The sequence below is a fragment of the Eumetopias jubatus genome, unplaced genomic scaffold (assembly GCF_037043125.1).
Source record: "Eumetopias jubatus isolate StellerSeaLion01/CBP00866 unplaced genomic scaffold, mEumJub1_p1.0 scaffold_4, whole genome shotgun sequence".
NCBI lineage: Eukaryota > Metazoa > Chordata > Mammalia > Carnivora > Otariidae > Eumetopias > Eumetopias jubatus.
In genome coordinates, this window is record NW_028274810.1 from 109,359,757 (window position 1) to 109,382,501 (window position 22,745).

General features: G+C 63.5%; 1 protein-coding gene across 7 annotated transcripts in view; it reads right to left on the reverse strand.

Annotated features, from left to right (window-relative positions):
* The window catches only part of ADGRB1 (adhesion G protein-coupled receptor B1), a 67,060-nt gene extending 44,865 nt beyond the window's left edge, over positions 1–22,195 (reverse strand). For 5 of the 7 annotated variants that reach the window (XM_088023081.1, XM_088023083.1, XM_088023082.1 and 2 more), the window contains exons 1-15: positions 21,409–22,195; positions 9,466–9,627; positions 7,891–8,001; positions 7,274–7,438; positions 7,013–7,177; positions 6,392–6,556; positions 6,003–6,167; positions 5,692–5,793; positions 4,359–4,465; positions 3,962–4,156; positions 3,368–3,436; positions 2,622–2,730; positions 851–994; positions 244–319; positions 3–105 (exon numbers count right to left, since the gene is read on the reverse strand). In XM_088023081.1, the coding sequence (XP_087879207.1) occupies positions 3–105; positions 244–319; positions 851–994; positions 2,622–2,730; positions 3,368–3,436; positions 3,962–4,156; positions 4,359–4,465; positions 5,692–5,793; positions 6,003–6,167; positions 6,392–6,556; positions 7,013–7,177; positions 7,274–7,438; positions 7,891–8,001; positions 9,466–9,627; positions 21,409–22,195 (2,625 nt within the window). Of the gene's footprint in view, positions 1–2; positions 106–243; positions 320–850; positions 995–2,621; positions 2,731–3,367; positions 3,437–3,961; positions 4,157–4,358; positions 4,466–5,691; positions 5,794–6,002; positions 6,168–6,391; positions 6,557–6,946; positions 6,952–7,008; positions 7,178–7,273; positions 7,439–7,890; positions 8,002–9,465; positions 9,628–21,408 lie in introns of all 7 variants that reach the window. The other 2 variants (XM_088023085.1, XM_088023084.1) reach the window with 1 other exon arrangement.
* Between the last annotated feature and the right edge of the window lie 550 nt (positions 22,196–22,745).

Here is a 22,745-nt window from a genome sequence, read left to right on the forward strand (position 1 = left end):
ACGTTGTACACGTGGGCAAACTCAATCTCCAAGGGCGTGAGCAGGGAGCGGGGTGGGGGCTTCACAGTCACGGAGATGACCTTGGAGTTCAGCACGGTCGTGTTCCTGGGGCAGAGCCAGCAGGCCATGTCAGGGGGCCACAAGGGTGACGCTTCCCCACCCAGCCCCTCCCCTGAACGCCTCCCACCGACCCGCGCGCCCGTGCTGTGCCCGTGTCCCTTCCCGGCCCGCCGGGCCTCCCACCTCTGCAGGGCCAGGAAGCTGCCCAGGTTTCTGTAGAGCACGGTGCCCACCACGAACACAGACGAGTCATCAGCCTCTGGAAGAGGGTGCGGCGGTCACCTCCTCCCTCCCGCCGTAGCCTGGGCCTCGCTCTGGTGCGGGAAGCGCACGTCCCCGGGAGGAGGCCCGGGCTCCGTGGTGGTGTCCACCCCCATCACACACGCAGCACTGTAGTCCGAGAGCTGGGGTTGTGGCCTAGGCCTAGGTCCCCCTAAGTGACCCCTGAGGGCAGGGGGGCAGGCAGGGCACACTTCTCTTCCCGGGAACCAGAGTTGGCTCCCATGCACTCCCAGGACGACCCCTTCCGTCCCTGCAGTGACTAGGTCCACTGGGGCATTCAGCAGAGGTCGCCTAGCAGCCTCCAAAAGCAGGAGGGCAGGGAGGGCTTCTTGGAGGAGGGGGTGACCTCAGGAACACGGAGAAGAAACGAAGGCTGTCCTGGCCCTTGAAGCAGCAGGCCCGATTCCAGAAGGAAGCTCCGGGGCGGGGGAAGGCAGGGAGGTGGGCCCTCGGACCCCAGGGCCTGAGTCTCCCGAGAGGGCCCCTCCCGCAGCTTGGGGCCCCTCACCTGCCAGCCCTGTGGAGAAGACGCTCTTGGACACCGTGACCCTGTCCTCTGGCACCTTGGCCCAGTCGCCCGTGGCCCGCCAGCCCTTCATGGGGAAGCTGATATCCGTGGCTCCACTGGCCGGAAGCTTATGGATGCTGAGGACTGGGGCAGGCGGACCCGCCCAGAGACCACAGGGACAGAGACAGACAACATGCAGAGAACAATTGCAGCCGGAAGCCTTGGCCCTGGGAAGCTCGTGGCTCAGAAGGGACCCCAACTTCCAAGCCCTCAAAGGATCCCCACCCCCGCCCCAGCAGGAGCTCCCGGCCATGGTGAGGATCCAGGCTTTGACTCAGCCCCCGTGGCCCCACGGGTCAAAGGCAACTTCTGCAGTCAGGACTGTGGCCATGAAGGGGTCCCCAGGGAGCAATGTCCCCTGGGGGCTCCCCCTTCCTCCCTGGGATGCTGGAGCCCAGCCCCCTGCCCTGCCTGCTCTACAAAAGGGAACAGACCCCACCTCCCAGGTCATCCCTGGGGGCAAAGTGGCACACACAGGCTAGGGGGCACAGGACTGGGGTGGGGGGGTCCCAGTGTCTCCAAGTCCCCCCCCAAGCCCGCCAATGTCAGGCGGACACCATGCTCCCTTCTCCCAGCACCCCACGGCCTGCCCTCATTAGGTGTGGGGAACAGGGGGTGGGGCTTGGGAACCCACAGCCTCCACCTGCGGTGCCCAGCTACCACCTGGCCTTCACCCACCTCTGGGGCCTCAGCCCCAACAAAACCCCACCACATGCAGCCAGTTCACATGTCCGTCCCTGCCTTTGCTTTCATGGGGCCCCCTGCCCGTACTCCCTTGGCCCCTCCACACCTGGCTACCTGGCTGTACCATCCACGCACTTGCTGTATGGGACAAGGGCACCTTCCCTGTAGGAGGACCTAGGGACAGAGATGGGGCCCATCTCTCTGAGTGTCCAGTATGTGGGCTATGGGGTATGTGGGCTATTGGTGTGTAGACCCATGGGGTGTGTAGGTATATGAAGTGTGCATGCGGTATGTAGGCACATGTGGGGTGTGTGAGCTGTGGGGTATGTGGACATGTGGGGTGTGTGGGGTGTGTGGGTATGTGGACGTGTGGGGTGTGTGGGGTGTGGTGTGTGGATACGTGGGGTGCGTGGGGTGTGGGACGTGGGGTGTGTGGGGTGTGGTATGTGGTGTGTAGAGTGTGTGGTATGGCGTGCACATGATGTGGTCAGTGGTGTGTGGGTCTGGGGTGTGAAGTATGTGGGGTGTGTGGGGTAATAACCACCATTGAATCCATTAGCTGCAGGTGTTTGGCAGGACAGGTGGGGTGATCTGGGGCTCTCTGTATCCCCAGGAGGCAAGAACTGGTGGCTGTCCCATCTTAGAGACTGGGTCAGTGCACCTGCGCTGGGTGGAGCCGGAGACCCTCTGATGAGACACTTGGGGGTGGAGGGTACAAAGGACTGGCTGCACGGTCCTGCCTTGGAGCCTCTGCACAGTCCCAGCACAGGCCACTGCGGGTGCAAGCAGGGGCTGGCTCTGGCCCGGGACTCGGTGCTGCAGGCCCTTTTTTGGGTTGAGACACCCTGGGGTTCCCCTCTGGGGTCCCATCAGGCTGAGGTCCACACGGGGCTGGGGGCTGAGTCTGTGCGAAGGCACAGGGAGGGCCCGCGGAGGGCGTCTGGCCGACGCCTGTTCCCGTGGAGGCGGGAGGGCGGCCCAGCACTGCGAAGAGGGCCGGGGGTCAGCAGAGTGGGCAGGGGCTCACCCAAGTTGTCTGTGACCTGGTATGCGTCCCGAAGGTCCTTCATGCGGAAGCCAATGACGCCTACAAAGTCCTCCACCAGCCGGAAGAGCTCCTTGGCATTGGGGCCCATCTGGGGACAGGGTGGGGGTAAGGGGCAGGGAGCCTCAGAGCCGGTGGGGGACCACAGAGGGTAATGAGGGTGTCATCGAAGCCCCCCACCCAGCCTGGGACACACCCTCCCATTCCTCTGCTCCTGCACCTGTCGCCCCCTATCCAGGGTCCTGTCACCAAGAGACTCCGGGTCCAACTTGGGAAGCAGGGTTGGACCTCTGAGACTCCACTGACATCTGGCAGAGCAGAACCTTGAGCCCAGAGAGGCTGCTGTACTTGTGGGCAGGGGTCCAGCCTGGGGACAAGGCCGTGGTCTCTGGAGACCCACCGTCCTTACACCGACTACTGTCCTGGGGTCAGGGATGGCGGCAGGTTCCACGTCAGTCCAGGAGGAAGGAAGGCGGACCATGTCCCAGTGGCCCCGACACGTACCATGTGGCCAACACCTTTTCCCACACCCGCCACTGAGCCCACAAGGTGAGCTACCGTCCTCTGGTGGATGGGGAGATAGAAGCTCAAAGTCACACCAGCTCGGAGGTCCTGCTGGGATTCAAAACCAGGGCCCCACCTGGGCTAGCCTGGGCCCCAGGGAAGAAGCAGACATGCCTGGCCCCACCCTGCTGCCCTGACCAGGAGGCCCCAGGCTGCTGTCATACCAGCTGAGCCTCCTCCCACTTGTCCCGGTTCTCTTCCGCCAGCAGGTTGCTGATGATCTGCACAAAGTTCTGGAAAAAAAGAGGAAAAAGGGCCAGTGAGCAGAGAAAAAGGCACCAGAATTATGGCTCAATGTGCTCCCAGGGTCAGGGCTCAGTAACGGGGCGGTGGGGCCAGGGAGGTCTCAGGGCTCAGCAGGTGGCCAGGTCAGGGCTCAGTAACTGGGATCAGGGCTCAGCAGGAGGCCAGGGTCAGAGCTCAGTAACTGGGATCAGGGCTCAGCAGGTGGCCAGGTCAGGGCTCAGTAATAGGGGTCAGGGCTCAGCAGGTGGCCAAGGCCAGAGCTCAGTAACTGGGATCAGGGCTCAGCAGGTGGCCAGGGTCAGAGCTCAGTAACTGGGATCGGGGCTCAGCAGGTGGCCAGGTCAGGGCTCAGTAACTGGGATCAGGGCTCAGCAGGTGGCCAGGTCAGGGCTCAGTAACAGGGGTCAGGGCTCAGCAGGTGGCCGGGTCAGGGCTTAGTGTGAGGCTGGAGTCAGGGACTCCCTATTCACTTTCCCAGGTGCCCTCCCTAGGGCTGCCCTCTGGGAGTCCACCTGCGCATCCCCAGGGGTGGGGCTGTAGTACGCCCTCCGGAAGATCTCCGTCATATTCCTCAGGACATCAATGGTGGAAAGAAGGTCCCCACTGTAGCTGGTCCCGTCCTGGGAGATCTCCACCAGCGTTTGAATCACCTCGGAGACTCCCTCCCCAGGCAGCCCACGCTGAGCCTTCGCCAGGTGCTCCCGGGTCTGGGATGATGGAGGGGGTTGGATGCCATGATTCTGCAGGACTCGGCAAGGCAGGGCCTTGGGCCTCCTGCCGCCCCCAGCCAGTGGCCATAGCTGACTCGTGTCCGCAGGCCATGTCATGGGGCCGGCCGTAGGGCTGGGTCTGAAGTTAAAGGGCAGAGGAGTGCCGGGCAGGGCGGGACACCCCAGAGCCCCCTCTCACCATCATCTGGATGTTCCGGTAGTCGATGGAGACACAACGGATGTAGGTGGGGGGCTCCCAGTAGGCGATGCCCTCCTCGTCCAGCTCACAGCGTCGCAGGATGAGGCCTGGGGAGACAGCGGGTCACCTCTGCCTCCGGCGCAGAAATCCCACCCCCTGCTCCTAGGCACAAGCCCCTCCGGCCCTCAGAAGCAGGACTGGCCGGGGGGGGGGGGGGCTCCCAGCACGGGGCCTGGCCTTCCTTGTTTCTTTCCTTCAGCACATTTAGTGGCAGCTCCTGCAAGGCAGCTGCTGGGCCAGGGACCCAGGACCCCACCTGCGTGGAGGTGGAGGCCTCGGCTGAGTGGGGGGCCTCTCCCGCAGCCCCTCTCAACCCAGAGCCCCCGGGAGAGCCAACGGCCGGGGCCCTGCCCAGCTCCACCCACAGCACGGCAGGGGCCTCTGCTGGCCTGGGCATCGTATGGACACCAAGGGGGCATTTGGCAGCAGTGGCCACGCAGCCGTGGCACACCACAGGGCTGACCCCAGAGAACTGCCACCCGACACCAACCCCTGGGCGGGAAGGGACACCTGTTCCACAGCGGGGCGCAGGATCACAATAAGGCGGGAATGTGGTCATACTCGCAGACCAAAGGCCAGTGATCACGCCATCGTGGGACCTACGTTTTCTTAACTTTGCTTCTCTGCATTTGCAATATGCTCCCAGGAACACGTAAACAAGACGGGGTGGGGCTCAGGAGTACACAGCCCCACCGTGGGCCCCGTCGCTGTCCCCAACCTCTGTGTCCCACCCCACCCTTCCTAGCGACAGCCCTGGTGGGACAGCCCCAAACACCCTCCTTTTACAGATATAAAATGGAGGCTCAGAGAGGTCAAGTCAATTCCTGTACATCACACAGCAATAAGGGTCCACAAACTGACGGCATTCCTTCAAATAAGAGGAACAAAGAAGACCAAGCCCTCAGGGCAGCTAAGCCCCTCCCCTTAGGAGCACATCCCGCTTTTCCACACACCCCCAAACCCTCCACAGGGCTGCCCGGGGATTAAGGCTGCTTGCATTCAGAGTCAGCTTCTTACTGGCCCCACAAGCCCAGGGCAGGTGTGTTAATCTCTTTGTGCCTCAGTTTCCCACCTATAACTGGACATCCGTTGCAATGGGCTCTGTGCAGATGCTGGTTTTTGGGGGGCATTCAGGACACGGGGGCAGGCCGCGTGGGGCCCAGCCGTGCTGCCCTGGCTTCAGTGGGCATGAGCTGACAGTTCTTTGGGGCAAGCCCGGAGGGCGTGTTAGTGCCTCTCTGCGAGGTGGGACTCGGCCCCCCCCAGCCCTCACCTGTGGCATTGCGGGGACACCGGACGGCAGCCACCTCTCCTGCCGGAGTCTCTTTCCAGACCACCGTGCCAAAGTTGTCCTCGTCACAGATCTCATGGGGCTCTGCCGAGGGGCCAGGAGCAGTGGGTGGGGCAGGGTATGGGAAGGGGGACCATGAGCTGGCAGAGGCTCTGGGAGGCCAAGACCCTTCCAGAACATCTACTGTCCCAAGGCAGAGCCATTCCCAGCAAAGCTAAGCCCCAAGCCCACCCAGTTGCTCCGGGTGGCCCTGCCCAGAGCCCAGCCAGGGAGACGGGAACGAGGACACTCACCAGGACACCGCTGGGCGCCACACTGCCGAAACTCATCCTGCGGGCCCCGGCAGGCTGCCCCCCCGAAGAATGGGCCGGAGCAGGCGCGCGCCCGTCGCTGTGTGCCGCCCCCACACGTGACACTGCAGCCGCCCCACGATGCCCAGGCCTGCCACTTGCCATCCACTGCAGGGCACAGCCCGGCACGGGGCACACCCCGATGGGGACAAGGAAGGTGCAGGTCCAGGAGCCGTGGGGACGCAGAGACATGGGGACCCAGGGATGTAGCAGCAGGAAGCCATGAGGAGAAAAAAAATTGAGACCCGGGAGCAGAACCAGAGCCCCCCACCCCGCCCCGTGCAGGGGTCCCCGTGACCTCCCCCCCCACAGGCCCCAGGCGTGGTCCTGACCTGGGCACTGCTGGAGGAAGCAGTCTCGAGTCTCCACCCAGTGGCCCTGGCATTCGGCGCCCCCATAGGAAGGCCCGTTGCACTCCCGTGTGCGCTGCTGCCGGCCCTGGGAGCAGCTGGTGGAGCACGCGCTCCAGCTTGACCACTCGTTCCAGTTTCCATCCACTGCCCGGCCCGGGGGAGAAAGGGAACAGGAAGCCAGCGTGAGTACCCAGCCTAGGTCACGGGTGTGAATGCCTCCAGGGGCCTCCCACCCCACCATCCGGCCTGGACCACAGGGGAGAAATCAACACCCCCAGGGGCTCACCACCCAACCCTGTGTCACAAGTGTGAACACCTCTAGGGGCCTGCCACTCCACCATGCACCCTGGGTCATAGGTGTGAACGCCTCTGGGGTCCACCACACCACCACGAAGCCTGGGACATAGGTGTGAGCACCTGGGGGGGGTGCCACCCCAACACCCATGACACATGAGTGAGAATGCCCTAGGCTCTCCAACCTCTAAGCACCCTGGCGGGCTGGCCCTGGGCTCCTGCGGCTGGCCAGTGACCCACCGGCCCTCCCCCCTTTCCTTTCTTCGCCTGCCCATCCCCCAGCCCAGCTCCCTCCCTCTCACCTACCAGGACACAGGGCAATGTTGCAAAACTTAGTTTGCTTCTCAGGGCCCTCACAGGGGTTGCCTCCAAACTGGGGGGGCCTGCAGGTGCGCGTGCGGTCTCGGAAGCCACGGCCACAGGTGCTGGAGCAGAGGCTCCAAGGCGACCACTCGTCCCAGGCGCCATGCACTGCGGGAGGGGACGGGAGGGCGTGGCTGGGCTCAGCAACCCGGCTGGTCCGCCGCTGCCCCGCCCAGTCCCCGGCCCGCCCCCTCCCGGACCCACCTGGACACACCGCCGAGTTGTTGCACAGCCGTTGCTCGCGCAGGGGCCCGCTGCACTGCGTGCTGTAGGAAGAGGACACGCAGAAGCGCGTGCGGGTCTGCCAGCCCTCGCCGCAGGTGCTGGAGCACACGCTCCACGGGGACCACTCCTCGGCTGCGGGGTCACCTGCGGGCCCAGACCAACAGCATCGCAGGCCTGCCGCTGCCTCGGTGCTGAGGCTGCGGTCGGACTCTGAGGAGCAGGGCCACCGAGCGGGGCAGCAGGCCGTTGGCTAGGCTCTTAAGCCCGGGAGGTTCCCACCTGGGCTGGTCTTCAGGACTTGCCATTTCCCCTACAAGGCTGAGAATCTCTGTGGGTGTCCTTGTGCCACCTCTGGGTCCCCGGGTCTAGCCCCAAACAGGCCCCCCTCGCCTCGCACCAATCCCCTAAATCCAGTCTGCTTGGCACCTAAGAGGTGAGTCTAAAGGTAAGTTATTAAGGTTATTACCTAGAATTAGCAGCAATTAATAACATAGAATATTTGCCCAAAGACCCTGTTCCCTGAAACCAACCTTCCCCACTTTGTAGTGTTTTAGTCTAACCGCGGGCACACCAGGCCCGCTCACCCCGTGGCTCACCTGTCTGTGGGGACGGGAACCCGAACTGCTGCAGCTCCTCCCCCGGCTCCTCGCGCCGCCGAGCGTCTGTGGATCGCAAGGACTGGCTTCGGGAGCTGGTGCGACTGGCCGCTGCAGGACGGGCTCAGGTCAGTGTCCAGGCCACCACCTGCAGCACCACCCCCGGAATTCGGGAGGGGCGCTCTGGGCCCTGTGTCCCTCCGACCCTGGCCAGAGTGGGGGCAGGCTTGCCACACCCGGGTAATGTGGCCCCACTGCAGTTAGGAAACCTGAAACCAGGACACCCTGGCCTGACACCAGCCCCTGAGGGGTCACCATGAGACCCCTCCCTGTGGGTCCCCTCTCCCCTGCCCTGCGCCCGCCCCTTCCTTCTCTTCCTCCAGGGTCCGCAGGCATCGCCGGCAGGGCCGGATCTGAGTGGCTGTTGCTCTTTCCTGCTCAGCGTCCCACCAGCGCTCCTGTCTCCCATGGCCTCCTGACACCCCAGAGCCCTCCCCAGGTTCTTGAGATGAGCTCCTCTTCCCCAGGAAAGTTCTTCAGGGAATAAACCACCCGAAGAATGACAGTCTCATTATAACTTGATTTAACATTATGGAAGCGGCTAAAATATGCATAAGGACATTAAAGGCTTATTAGAGAAATACATTCTGGAGTCAGAATCAGGCTGGGGCCAGCAGATCTGGCCCGGGCTCCCCGGGTCCTCCGCGAGCAGTCGGCCCTCCGCGAGCACCCCCAAATTCCTACTCCCCCAGGGGTGAAGAAAGCTCCTCCACCCAGTTCCGCCTAACTTCGGGCGGGGCGGGGGTCCCACCCCCTCCTCCCGGGTCCTCACCTCTACGGGTGCTTGCCCCACCTGGACCAGGCCTCGGCCCCGCCCCGCCCCAGGCCCCGCCCCGCCCCAGGCCCCGCCCCGCCCCAGGCCCCGCCCCACAAAGCCCGGGGCCCACCCTGCCTCTTTCGGGCCAAGGCCCCTCCCTCACCTGACCTTGCCCTCGAAGTTTCCTTTCCCCTCTATCCGGTCCCACCCCGCCCCGGGCCCCTCCCTCGTCCGGCCCCGTCCCCCGAGCCTCCCTCACCTGGCCCCTCCCCGGGCCCCCGCTCTCCCTCACCTGGCCCCACCCCGGGCCCCCCGCTCTCCCTCACCTGGCCCCTCCCCGGGCCCCCGCTCTCCCTCACCTGGCCCCACCCCGGGCCCCCGCTCTCCCTCACCTGGCCCCTCCCCGGGCCCCCGCTCTCCCTCACCTGGCCCCTCCCCGGGCTCCTCCCTCCCCTCACTTGGCCCCGCCCCGGGCGCCCTTCCTCCCCTGGCCCGACCTTGCCCTCGAGGTCTCCTTCCCTCCACCCTGTCCCACCCCGCCCTGGATCCCTCCCTCCCCTCTCCTCCCCTGGCCCCGCCCCTCCTCCCCTGGCCCCGCCCCGGACCCCCCCTCCCTCCTCTGGCCCCGCCCCGGGCCTCTTCCCTCCCTTGGCCCCGCCCTGGGCCCCCTCCCTCCCTCCCTCCTCTGGCCTCGTGGACCCCTGCCCTCCACCCGGCCCCCCAGGCCCAACGCGCCCGCGCGTCGTCAGCGCACTCACGGCCGCAGGCCTTGCGGTTGCACAGGCGGCCCTCCTCCAGCACCCCCTCGCAGCCGTGGCCCTCGGTGCCGGGAGCCGGCAGGCAGGTGCGCGTCCGCGTCTGTAGGCCTCCCCCGCAGTCCCGAGTGCACTCGCCCCACAGGGACCACAGCTTCCAGCCACCTGGGAGGAATCAGAGGGTGGGGGTCAGGGACAGGGGCGGGGCAAAGGGCTGGGGTGTCTTTCAGGGAGTGACCTCTGGAAGTCTCCTGGGCAGGGTCGTAGAGCACCCGCGGGTCCGAAGCCTGTGAGTGTGGGGCCGGTGAGGCAGCACAGCCCTGTGGGGGCTGGGCCGGGAGACCAGTGCGGGCCTGGGCAGCCGGTCCTGGGCCTGTGAAGCAGAGGCCAGGCAGGGGCAGGGAGGGGCAGAGGTGCTGGGGAAAGGGTCTGCCTTGGGGGATGGCCCTGGGGGCCTGGTGCCTACCCCACTGCCCGGGTGTCCCTCTCCAGCTCTCTGTCCCTCTCACAGCTCTCTGTGCCAAGGTCTCTACTGGCTGTGAACCCAGGCCCCCAGTGTAGGGGCTGGACACAGAGCTGGAGCCCCAGGGGTGTCTGAAGAGTGAAAGAAAGAAAGAAAGAAAGAAAGACAGCCCTGCCTCCCCCCCCCCCCATGGCTGCCTCTTGTAAGGTTCTGGTGATAGGTGCCAGGGCCAAGGGGGCCCTCATTCCCCGACACAGATCCTCAAGCCCTGCTGGACCCCTCCCCATGGTCCTCAGTCCAGTGTCCTCTGAGCCCTCACCTCCTGGCCATGACCTGGGTGCTCTCTCCGTCACTCCCCCAGACCTAGGAGGGCTGGTGCCTGGCTGCCGAGGGAGCTTGGGGACGAAGGCCTCCAGCCACCCCCTTTCAGCGCCTGTCATAAGTCTCCTCCATCCTGGCGCTGTCGCCCTAAAATCCAGACCTAACATCCCTGAGGGTCTGAGCCCCTGGGTGGCCCACGTCTACTAAGCACGCTGAGCAGGCTAAGTACTGGGGGGCTGCTGATGGCCGAGTCGCAGGGAGGTTGCTCATCTTGGGCCAGAGTGTGGAGGCCGCACTGATGGGCCGAGGGAGGCTGTTTCTGTCCGAAGGCCATGGACGGGGACCACGGGGTCCAGGCCCAGACCACGGTGCTGCGCTGGACTCTAGCCACCGCCATCCCGTGTGTCCTCGGGGACACCAGGACCCCTACGCTCCCAGCGAAGCAGGATCAGAGCACACTGGGTCAGGGTAAGCAGCTTCACCAACACCTACTCTGGGCGGGGCGCCCTGCCATGGCACTGACTTCCGAGGTGGCCAGGAAACTGGCTGGCATTGGCCGGGCCCAACAGGGAACCTGCACTCAAGCTGGGCCACTGCCCCACGGGGCCTGCTCACCTGAGGGTGGACACACGTGGCCTGTGAGAAGGGCCCCGGGTGCCTCTTGGAGTTTGGTTTTTATCTGTGGCTTGGGGAAGTAGACCCCACCCCAAGGGAGAGAATGAAGGCTGCTGGAGCCCCCGAGGGTGGGCCCTAGGACAGGGGCAGAGGGCGGGGCTGGAGCTGAAAGACCAGGTTTCCATGCTGGGCCCCCCCCCCGCCGCCCACTGGCATGGGATGGTCAAGTCCATCCTGCCCTGGCCTCATGCCTCTTATCTGAGGGTGATGGGGAGCTACTTCCCAGAACTGATGGCATGGAGATAAATGGCAAGAAAGGGCTGGGGGGGGGATGGGTGTGGACAGTCACTGGGGGCAGAGTTGACCCCGGAGAACCCACTTGGTGTCCAGGGGACTCAGGGCGGGAGCTCATCTGTTCTGTGGGTGGCCACCTGGGAAGGTGCCAGAGACCCTCCTCATTGCCTGTGGGCCTGTGCTGGGAAGCGCCCAGCAGGGGGAGCCGGGGCAGGCGCACGGGAGGCACAGGCCCGCGGGAGCCCCTTCCCCCTGGGCCCAGAAGGGCAGAGCACCTCTGCCAAGGGCCCACAGCCGTCAAGCCTCTCGTCCTGCACGTCGGCTGGTGCTGGTGGATGGGGAAGGCAGGCCAGCTAAGGCATCCAGACCACAGGGAACGTGCGGGAGGGGCTGGCTCAGACGGCAGTCACTGCCCCTCAGTGGCCGGGCGTGGACGCTGCTCTCTGGGGCTCACACACAGGAGCACGGGGCTTGCAGATGTGCTGTCGGGCCTGGGAAGGGCCTGCCAGGGCCACACAGTGGGAGCAGGGCTGCATTTTGCATGGTTCCTCGCTCTTGGTGGGGGGGTGGGGTGGGGGGGCCTGGTTTGAGCCCCTTACGGGGTCTGGGTCAGATGCTCTCACTGGTCACTGAGTTCCCACGAGGGACACCTTGTGGCTCCCACTGCTCATATGAGAAGACCAAGGCCCGCTGAAGTGGAGGGGTGCCTGTGCCCCCCAGCTAGGGAGCGGCCAAAGGGCAATCGAGCCAGGCTGTCGGACCCTCCAAGAAAGGATGCTCCCTCCCCAGCCACTGTGGCCAGCCCCCCCGGGGGACCTCCTGTGCAGGGGACCCTGCCCCTGTCCCTGCCCCTATCCCTGCCCTGGTGGGCCCTAATCTGTGACAGCCGCCTCGGCACAGGAGCCTTGAACCCCGGCCTGCCCAGGAGGCCACTTTCACCCCATTTACAGCAGAGGAAATGGAGGCTCACAGAGTGGCGGTCAGGACAGCCAGGGGCTAGGGCCAGACTGTCTGCCCGGGGAGGGGGTGCTGGCGCTGAGGAAGCCTGAGCCTCCAAGGTGCACGGAGCCAGGGTCTCAAGAGCTGAGTAGGAACTGTACACGTGGAGGGTCCTACGTAAATGCCTTTTCATCTTCAACCACCCATATCCTGTACGGACTCCAGAGAGGTGGGCTGGGTACGTGAGTAGGTGCGCAGACTGGGGGCCTGGGGAGAGGGCTGGGGAGCCCCCAGTGGCCACGGGCCAGGACAGGGGGGCAGTTCGGGCAGGGTGGGCAGCAGCCTCGTGCCCACGCCGCCAGGCAGGTGCAGAAGGGAGGCCCAGTTACCTCCCGTTGACGAGGAGAGGAGCCAGCACCGAGCCCAGAATCAGCTTCCAAAAGCCCCCCCGTGCCTCCCGACTAAGGCCACCTGCCAGGACCGCCCACAAGCCCCAACCCCTCGCTCCAGGCCTCAGTGGTGTCGCCTGCTGAAGCCGTGCCATCCTGTCACGCAGACCCAAAGGAACGGAGGAGGCTGGAGTCCAGGGAGATAGCCAGGTGACAGGGTCAGGGGGCACGTCCTGCCCTTCCTTCCTGGCTGCTCCAGCCCAGCCCCCACAAGGAAGCCTGAGTGACGTGGAAACTGGCAGTGGGTGGGAGAGAGAGGGTGTCCAAGCCAGGCTAATTGGAGGATGCCACTTGGTTCCCATGGCAACTGCTGCAGAGCTCAGAGTTTCAGGATAGACTCAGGTTAGGCCTCAGCTGCCAAAACACCCACTATTTCAGGGCTGGTTACCTTGGTGACCCAGGTGGGGGGGAGGGGTAAGGAGGAGGGGGCGCATCGGGGGTGCTGGGGAGGGGGCCCACAAGCCTGGAGGACAGGCTGGCCCCTGGGTCTAGCTCTGAGCCTGGTCACACTCGGAGCCTTGATCCTCGTGACAGACTAACTTGGGATCCTGGGTGCATGATCCCTGCTCCCCATTCACATACTGAGGCCTGATCCCCGTCACATACTGATCCCCAACCTTGGCCATGCTCTGGCCGCTGATGATCACTCAGGAGATGGAAGCTGCTATTTTTGTTATCGTTTTTATTTTTAACGTGTGTTCCCACACATGGCTGCCACTGGACCAGTGTTTGTTGAGCGAATGCGTCCATGACCGGAGGGGTCCCCCTGCAAACGCTCCTCGGCCCGCAGGGCCCCGCGGGCTTCCCGGGGCTGCTGAGCAGTGGGCAAGGCTGGGGGGGCGGGCTGCCCCTCCAGGCGCGGAAAGAAGCCGCATTCTTCCCCGGCTCAATGCCCCTCTGTCTCAGCGCCTCATTTCCATCTCATTAATGGATGAATAGAGCCGATTAATGGCCGCCCAGGAGAGAGAGCCTGTGAGGGGGCTCCGCGGCCGCCTTCCCACCCCAGCGCCCCAGCCTGGAGGCTGTGCTGCTGCAGTCTGCGCCGGCCGGGGGCGCGCCGAGCCCCCCACTCGCCGGGGCCTTGGTCCCTTCAGAGGAGGGCCGCGCACTTCCTGTCTCCTCCAGCAGAGGTCTCCCCAGTCCCGCAAGTGGGGGCGGCTCCACGGGTCCTTGTCACGGCTGCAGGCCGGGCTCCCCAGGGACCCGCTGCACGGTCCAGCCCCCGGGAAGACCCCTGCCCCCTACCAAGCTAGGGCCTATCCAGGGAGCACCCAGGCTCCTCCTCTCCCACGCTCACATGAATGTGCAAACGGGGACCACTGGGGACAAGACAGCTCCCCGATGCCCCTCCCCAACCCAACCCCTGTCCACTGGTTCTGCCCCCACTTAGCTGATCCTGCACCGGGGCCCACAGCTCCCACTGTTAGGACCCACGTGGCCAGCAGCCCACCCAGCCGCAGCAGCTGCCGTCCGATCTCAGGACGGGGCTGAGAGCCGTGCCCACTGGCCATGGGCCTTGGCTCAGGTAGGACTAGAACTGCAAGCACCTGCGCTAGAGGCTGCGTCTCCTTTAGCCTCAGGCAGACCCTGGGACCAGGTCTGTCCCATCCCCATTTCACAGAAGGGAAACTGAGGCTTGCCTACCTGGCTGGCTTGGCCTCATCTGTAGGATTATATGCTTGCTTGCTGCCTCTCTTCCTCGGTCAGGCAGGGGTCTATCCCCTGTCCTGGGAAGGGTGTCCTGTTAAAAGCCTGATGGCCGGGTCCCACCCCGGCTCTGCCCTGTGGCGTTTTGACCTGGACACGTTGCTTCCCCACCTTGGCCTTGGCTGTTCAGCTGACACCCCTTCTCACCATCATCCTGGGACGTGGAAGGCAAACAGGGCCGTAATGCTCTGCATCCCTGGCAGCCTGGGTTGGGGGTGCGTGGGGTGAGCTCTGACCTCGGGTGGGAATTCCCCATGGCTTCCGTGAGCTTGTCATTTTCATGGGGTCACATCCCATTTCGTCTGAAACAGGCACTGTCTACAATGAGCCTGGACCTTGTTTTCTGGATTTTTATAAATGGGTCCTGGTGCAAAAAGAGCAGTACCCGTGGCCGAGATGATAAGCCTCAGTCCCTGGCAGGAAGGCCCTGACACCTTCCTATGCCCCATCCCACTCCCCCGGTCACCCCCAAACTTCAGAGATGTGGCTTTTCCACCTGGATCCCCATCATTCCTCCACAGCCCAAGCCCAGCCTCTTTCTGTACCCCGTTGACCCTGGAGAGGGGCTCCAGACCCTTCTTTCTAAAGGTAGTGGGGGGCACTTGGGGTTGGGACACCCCCAAAGCCCGGCAGGGGCCTGTGTCATGGCTGAGTGGTGACGGGCCTGGAACCCGGGCTGTGTGTGTGGCCTTGGGCAGGTCTGGCTCCTCTGCCCCGCATCACAGCCTTGTCCCACACCCACAGCCCCTGGGACCCACACACCTGTATGTCCTACACTACAGCCCAGCACCCCTACGCTGTGCAGGCACGTGATGGTGGGAGTGCATGCGCACACACAGGGACGCGGACACACGGGGACACACACACGCACGCACACACACACACTCTTGCTCCCAGCCCCCAGGATGCTGCTTTTTCATTTTCTTATGTGTCGCTTCTGCAATAAAATTCTTTAATTAAAACATGAATATTTAAAACAATCCTTGAGAGAAATGGCCCCATCTCACCAGAGGCGGAAAAACGCAGAGAGAGACTGTGGGAGAGAGACGGGGGGACGAGGCGTGGGAGCTGGCCCCGAGAGACCCCGGCGCGGGGCAGCAGGCGGGCAGCGGGGAGGACAGCGAACAGTTGCTCTGGCCTGAGAAGCGCTCGCCAGGTCGGAGGCGTGACGCAGCCATGTGGCATTTGGACAGGCCGGGTGGTGGGGGGGGGGGCGGAAAATGGGCCACGGGCTGGCCAGGCTCCCGGCGCCGCCACGCACGGCCTTCTTGGGGTGCAGATGGAGGGCCGTGCCTGCCCCGGCCTCCCCTGGCCAGCGTGAGGGGTTGGAGCGCCCGGGGCACCTGGCTCAGCGGACGAGATCTGGGGTCTGGCACCCGCCTGGCTCGGCTGCGTGTCTTCCGAGGGCCTGCGGCACCTCCCCGGTCCATGAGCTGCCCACATGTGCACACAGGAGTGCCAGCTTCCCAGCAAAGCTTGTTGTAGGAGAAGCCCCCACGCATGCCACCCGGGAGCCATGAGTTGGCCCTGTGGCCAGCCCACCCCTGCCAAGCTGTGTGACCCCGGCTGTTGCCCCAATGTCTCTGTGCCTTATTCCAGTGAAGGAGCACTCATCACGGGCCTGCCCCGCGCCGGGCACTGTTCCGCACACTGGGGGCTACGTGGTGAGCCAGGTGGTGCCTACACCCGAGCGGAGACAGGGGATGGGGCAGGGACCCAACAAAATCAGCAAGTTATCAGTGTGTTCACGGGCGATACATGCTGTGGAAAGAAAGGGACAGCATGTGGAGCTGGAGAGGGGCTCGGGCTGCCGCTGTTTGACCCAGCACGGCCAGGGTTTGCCGAGAAGGTGGTGTCTGGGCAAGAACTTGAGACCAAGAGCCCTGCAGGTATCCGGGGATGAGTGTTCCAGGCAAAAGGAACAGCCAGCGCAAAGGCCCAGGGGCAGGAGGGTGCTTGGTGGGCCTATCTCATGGGCTGCTAGAAAGAGTAAACTCGTTAATGTGTGGATGCTTCCGGCACAAAGGAAACCCTCAAGACACCGCTGCTGTTAATACTGCTACGAGAGCTTTTATTCCCAAGGTCCCAGAAGCACCAGGGCATTCCGGGTCCAGGGACATGTCCTGAGGTGGGAGCTGCCTCTGGGCCTGGTGACCACCAGCTGGCCAACCTTGCCCAGCGCAGGCGAGCCCCCTCCTCCACATGGCGGGCAGTCCCAGCCCACACTCTCCAAATCGTCTTCCCACGAGACCGCCAGCCCTGGCCACACAGCCGCGGCACTGCCCTTTGTCAGGAGCGCTGGAATTGGCCCTGCACGGAGCCCAGCCTCAGAATGCACACATGCTCGGCGGCGCGTGTGTACCGTGAGCGCTCACACACACATGCTCACACATGAGCACAATGTACACACGGTGTACTGTGCACACCAGCCACGCAGACGTACGTACACATGCGTGCTTGAACACGCGCACATACGGTGAGTGTTCACACGTACGCTCACACACAAGCACAATGTACACACGGTGTACTGTGCACGCCAGCCATGCACACGTGCGTACATATGCATGCTTGAACACGCGTACATACTGTGAGTGTTCACGTGCACACGCTCACACACAAGCACAATGTACACATGGTGTACTGTGCACACCAGCTGCACACATGTGCATACACACGCATGCTTGAACACGCGTACATACTGTGAGTGTTCACACGCAGGCTCACATACGAGCACAATGTACACACGGTGTACTGTGCACACCAGCCATGAACACGTGCGTACACATGCATGCTTGAACACGCGTACATACTGAGTGTTCACATGCACGCTCACAAATGAGCACAATGTACACACGGTGTACTGTGCACACCAGCCGTGCACACGTGCACACGCATGCATGCTTGAACACACGTACATACTGTGAGTGTTCATACGCACGCTCACACACAAGCACAATGTACACACGGTGTACTGTGCACACCAGCCATGCACACGTGCGTACATATGCATGCTTGAACACGCGTACATACTGTGAGTGTTCACGTGCACACGCTCACACACAAGCACAATGTACACATGGTGTACTGTGCACACCAGCTGCACACATGTGCATACACACGCATGCTTGAACACGCGTACATACTGTGAGTGTTCACACGCAGGCTCACATACGAGCACAATGTACACACAGTGTACTGTGCACACCAGCCGCGCACACGTGCGTACACATGCATGCTTGAACACGCATACATACTGTGAGTGTTCACACGCACAGGCTCACACACGAGCACAATGTACACACGGTGTACTGTGCACACCAGCCGCGCACACGTGCACACACATGCATGCTTGAACACACGTACATACTGTGAGTGTTCACACGCACATGCTCACACGTGAGCACAATGTATACACGGTGTACTGTGCACACCAGCCATGCACACGTGCATACACATGCATGCACGAATATGATCACATACCACGAGTGTTCACATACACACGCTCACACATGAACACAGTGTACACACCCGCCTTGCACACGTGTACACACACATGCATAAACACACATACATATGGCGAGTGCTCACACACTTGCACATATGCACACAGCCGTGCACACACGTACACACACGTGCTTGAACATGCATACACACCGTGAGTGCTCACACACAAGCACAATGTACACACAGTATACCGTACATACCAGCCATGCACACATGCATGCATGGACACATGTGCACACCGTGAGTGCTCACACACATGCACAGTGTACACACGGTGTACTGTACACACCAGCTGTGCACACGTGTGTACACATGCCTGCATGAACACGTGCACACCATGAGTGCTCACACACATGCAGTGTACACACGGTGTACTGTGCACACGTGTGTACACATGCATGTGTGAACACATGTACATACCGCGAGTGCTCACACATGTGCACACCAGCTGTGCAAACATGTACACACATGCTTGACTATGTGTACATACTGTGAGTGCTCACACACAAGCACAATGTACACAGGTGTACTGTGCACACCAGCTGTGCACACGTGTGTACACATGCATGCTTGAACATGTGTACATACCATGAGTACTCACTCGCATGGGCTCACACACAAGCACAGGTACACACATGTACTGTTCACACCAGCATGCACACGCGTGTACACACATGTAGGCGTGAACGTGCACCTGTGCATGCTCAATATCCTGCACAAATACATGGGCACACGCATGCACACACAATGCACATACACAATGCATGCACTCATATGTGTGCACACACTTGTATCCACAGACGCACAAGCACAGTGCTCACACAATGCACGACACGCATACACACACGATACAGCGCACACGTCCTTGCACATGTGCACATGGAGGTGTGAACACGAGTGGAAACACACACATCTTCCTGCCCTCTTCTGAATACCACTTCCAAGCATTTCCTTCTTTAGCATCTCCCGTGCGAGCCCCGATTGCCCAGCCTCTGTCCCCAAGTGCCCCTCCTCCGGCAGCCTGCCCCCCAAGCCCTCTGTCCCCCACCTAATGATGGACACGGGCATTGGTATTTTGTTGCTGGCATCTTTTTTGCACAAAATCGCTTCCACCCGGTCTTCATTCCTCAAGCAATCAAGGAAGGATTATTTTTGCTCTTTCCATTTTAAAGACAAGCGGCCTGAGGGGCCAACAGAGCTTCTGGGATTGGCTCAGGACTCCCAGTGAGTGCGGGTCAGGCTGACCTGGTCCTGGGCTGGTGCCCCAGATCCCAGAGTGCCCTGCTCAAATGACAATCCCACCTGGGGAACCCCCGGCCAGCCCACACTGAAGTCTCACTCGGACCTCCGGATCTTCCTCCCCATTGCAACCCCACCCCGTGCTTCTCCAGCTCCTGGCTGCAGATTTGGGGGTGTTCTAGTCATCTCCTTCCCCACGTCCTGCATATCAGCACAACTGTCAGCTTCTACCTCCCCAGGTCCTCCTCCTCCCGCCCTGCCAGGCCAGCATCAGCTCCCTCCAGGGTGCCTGCCGTGGCCACCACCCTGTCCCCAACTCCTGCTCTGAGCTCCAGCGCCCTTCTGCATGGACAGCCCAAGGACCACCAGCGCGTGTCACTCTAATGCTTAAAGCCCCGCGAGGCTAACACAGACCAGCTCTGATGCATAGCTGCCACGGTGGGCCGGGCCCTGGGGCCGTCAAACCCAATGTGGCACCACAGTCCTTCCTTGCAGACAAAGAAATGAAAGCTCAGGGAGTATATGACCACCGGGGAGTAGCAGAGCAAGACTACAGGCCAGGCCAGGGCCCGGCCCTGCCCCGCATCATCTGCCCACCCCCCAAACCAGCTCCTGCCCGGCTGCTCTGTTCCTCCTCATCTCCCGAGGACCACCTCCAGCCTCACCACGGAAGCTGCCCAGGCCAAAGTCACAGCGACCTATATCTTGCCCAGCCCAAAGGTCAGCCCTTCTAGCCTCTTACCTTGGTGCTGGGCGCCCCCCCCCCACATCTAATGTCCCCAGGGCATTTGTGCTGGTTTCCTGGACACCCCATCTGCCCCCACCGCCCAGGGGCTCTGCCTTCCTCCTTCTGAGACCACGGGAGAGGCAGTGGCCTCCCCCTTTCCTCTGCTCCTCTCCAGCAATGCTCACTGCTTCCCAGACGTTCTGGGATGTACAGCCGGGGGCCATGATTGGAACTGTGTTCCCAGATAACTGGCTTCCTTTGAAACCTCTTGTAACTTATTTTCTGCCTTTAAAGACTTGGTTCGGAGCAGTCCGCTGACCTCATTGGCCAAGGGCCCTGGACAATGTCACCTGGCCCCACAGTGACCTGCCCAGCGTGAAACCCCCAGCCGGGCCCAGCCCTTGGCTGCTCGGCGCCTGTATTCAGCTGCCTGGCCTGCATGCCATTCAGCAGTCTGAGAAGAGCTGTCCCCTGCTGCCTCCCTGTTCCGGCCACAGCTCCAGCCTCCCGGATGCTCCCACGAAACCCCGGGCATTCCGCCAGGGGGCTTCCACTACCAAACCTGCCCAGGACTGCCCACCGAGCCCTACCGGCACTCCATTCCCCCAGTCACATCCTCCCGCACGGGCATCCAGCTCTCTAAGGAGAAGCCAAGATGCTCCGAAGGCCGAGAACTGCACAGGACCCACCAGCCCTCTGCTGGGATGCCCCGCACACATCCACCCCGCCCACAGCCTGCAATGCCCTTCGACACCCTTGGGGCTCAGTGTGCCCCTCCTGGAATCTTGAACACGGCTCCCTGGTCCAGGTGACCCCCAACCTCCTGGTGAAACAGAGACCCCAGCCCACCACAGACCCTTCCCCGGCATTGTTTCCCCGATGAGCTCCCTTGTGACTGCTGGCCCCTTCCTCTGCCCTGAAGGCAGCCTCTTGACAATGGGTCTTTGTTGTTTTCACTGCATGTCCCTGGTGCCCGCAGCACCTTGCAGGCGCACCGTAACCAGCTGCTGGCTACATGCTTGGTGTGGCCGAACCACCTTCCGTCCCCAAATTTCAGCTCCCAACCACATCTCCAAACAGCCCACTCGGCTCACTTTTCCTCCGTGTAGCCCGAGTCCCCAGAGGCCCCACAGACCCCGCTGTAGGCCAGAGCAGCCCACTGCCCCTTAGCACGTCTGCTTGCAAAGATGGAAGGACCCTCCCCAAGCCAGGAATTAACATTCCTTCATCCTGGGAGAAATCCGTCATTCATCCCTTCACTGACGCTCAGCAGGTCCCTCCCAGGCACCAGGCACGCGGGCCCTGGGACCCAGGACAAAGTCCTCAGGCCGCCCGCCCGCAGCACACACATGCAGCAACCTTATCCCAATGCATTTGGCTTCCCTGGTGGTGTGCTCCAGGGGCAGGTGACCACACCGGGGGCAGGTGACCGCTCCGGGGACAGGTGACCATGCCGGGGGCTGGTGACCGCTCAGGGGCAGGTGACCACGCCGGGGGCAGGTGACCGCGCCGGGGACAGGTGACCGCTCCGGGGACAGGCGACCGTGCCGGGGGCTGGTGACCGCTCTGGGGGCAGGTGACCGCTCCAGAGGCAGGTGACCGGGGTAGCCCTGCAGAGATGACCCTCTCCCCCCGCCCGCCCTCTGCCCAGAGAGCCAGTGGAGGTCCTCTCCCAGCCGGGCACTCACCTGCTGCGCCATCCCCGCCCTGATCCTGGGTCAGGCTGGTGAGGCAGTTCTCAGGGCCGCCAGCCATGCCGTCCCTCAGGCAGACGTCCCCGCGGGGGGCCAGGGAGCCGGGGGCAGAGTCGCCGGTGTCCCCGCCCACGCAGGCACAGGGGGTCTGCATGATGCCGCAGGGGTGGGAGCTGCGGCTGCCCGCCAGACAGGCATCCAGCCAGCGGCACAGCATCTGGCAGGCGGCCCGGCTGGGGTTGCGGTTGCCCACGACCAGGTACTCCACGGAGAAGTCATCGCTGGGGCCTGGGGGACCCCCCGGCAGCCGGGGGCCTCGGTCCAGAGGTGGCTGCTGGCGCAGCATCTGCAGGAACTGCTTGCTGGCCTGCAGGAAGGCCAGGGGCGCCGAGGCGTCACAGAGCTGCAGTACCTCATCGAAGCTTTCCACGCCCAGGTAGGTGCGCGTGGACTCCAGGAAGGAGTCGAACTGGTAGGTGCGGACGCGCCCAGGGCCGCCACAGGGCGCGGGCGCCTTGGCCACCTTCATGTAGAGCGTGTAGCGCCGAGGGTCGGGGTTGCGCAGGGTCCAGGAGCAGCGCGAGGCGTTGGCAGGGAACACAGCAGCCGCCGAGAAGTAGCCGAAGAACTTGCCCTGCACCAGCGTGGCACACGGCTCGGCCCCGGGCCCCGCGTCTGCCCCCATGGCCGCCCGCGCCCGGCGCCCCAGCACCAGCAGCACCAGCAGCAGCGGGGGGCACAGGGTCCGGAGGGGGCCCGGGGCGGCGGCCTGGCCCCTCATCCTAGCTCGCGGGGCCGCCGGGGTTCCGCGGGCTGGGCAGGCAGGCGCGGGCCAGGCCTTGACATGCCAGGGTCCGGCAACGGCGGGGCCGGGCGGGGCAGGAGCTGGGGGTGGGGGGCAGGGCAGCAGGAGGGGAACGCTTCCGATGATCTCGAGGGCAGCAGTGGCTCCTAAAGTTCGGGGCCCTGACGTGGGCCTGTGGCTTCAGCAGTAGCTGGAAGAAGAGCAGAAGAAGGGATAGGGTGAGCCCCCCTGGGAGACTGGGACCCTGGGCATGCTGCGGCCGGGCCCCACTGCCCAGCCTGGGCTTTGGGCAGCCGACGTAGGGCTTGGCTTGTCTCCCAGGCACCTGCCCGGTCCACCCATGTCTGCCTCCTGCCAGTGTGTCCACCTGTAGGGGGCCAGGGGGCCTCCTCCCCCAGCCTGGCCGGAGCAGGGAGGGATGGGCAGCACCAGGCCGGGCGCCGCGTGCCACTGGGGCCTTCGCTGTGCCTGTGTGGCTGAGCGGCCCGGCGCGGCTCCCGTGGACTCCGGGCTTGCCTGCTTGCTC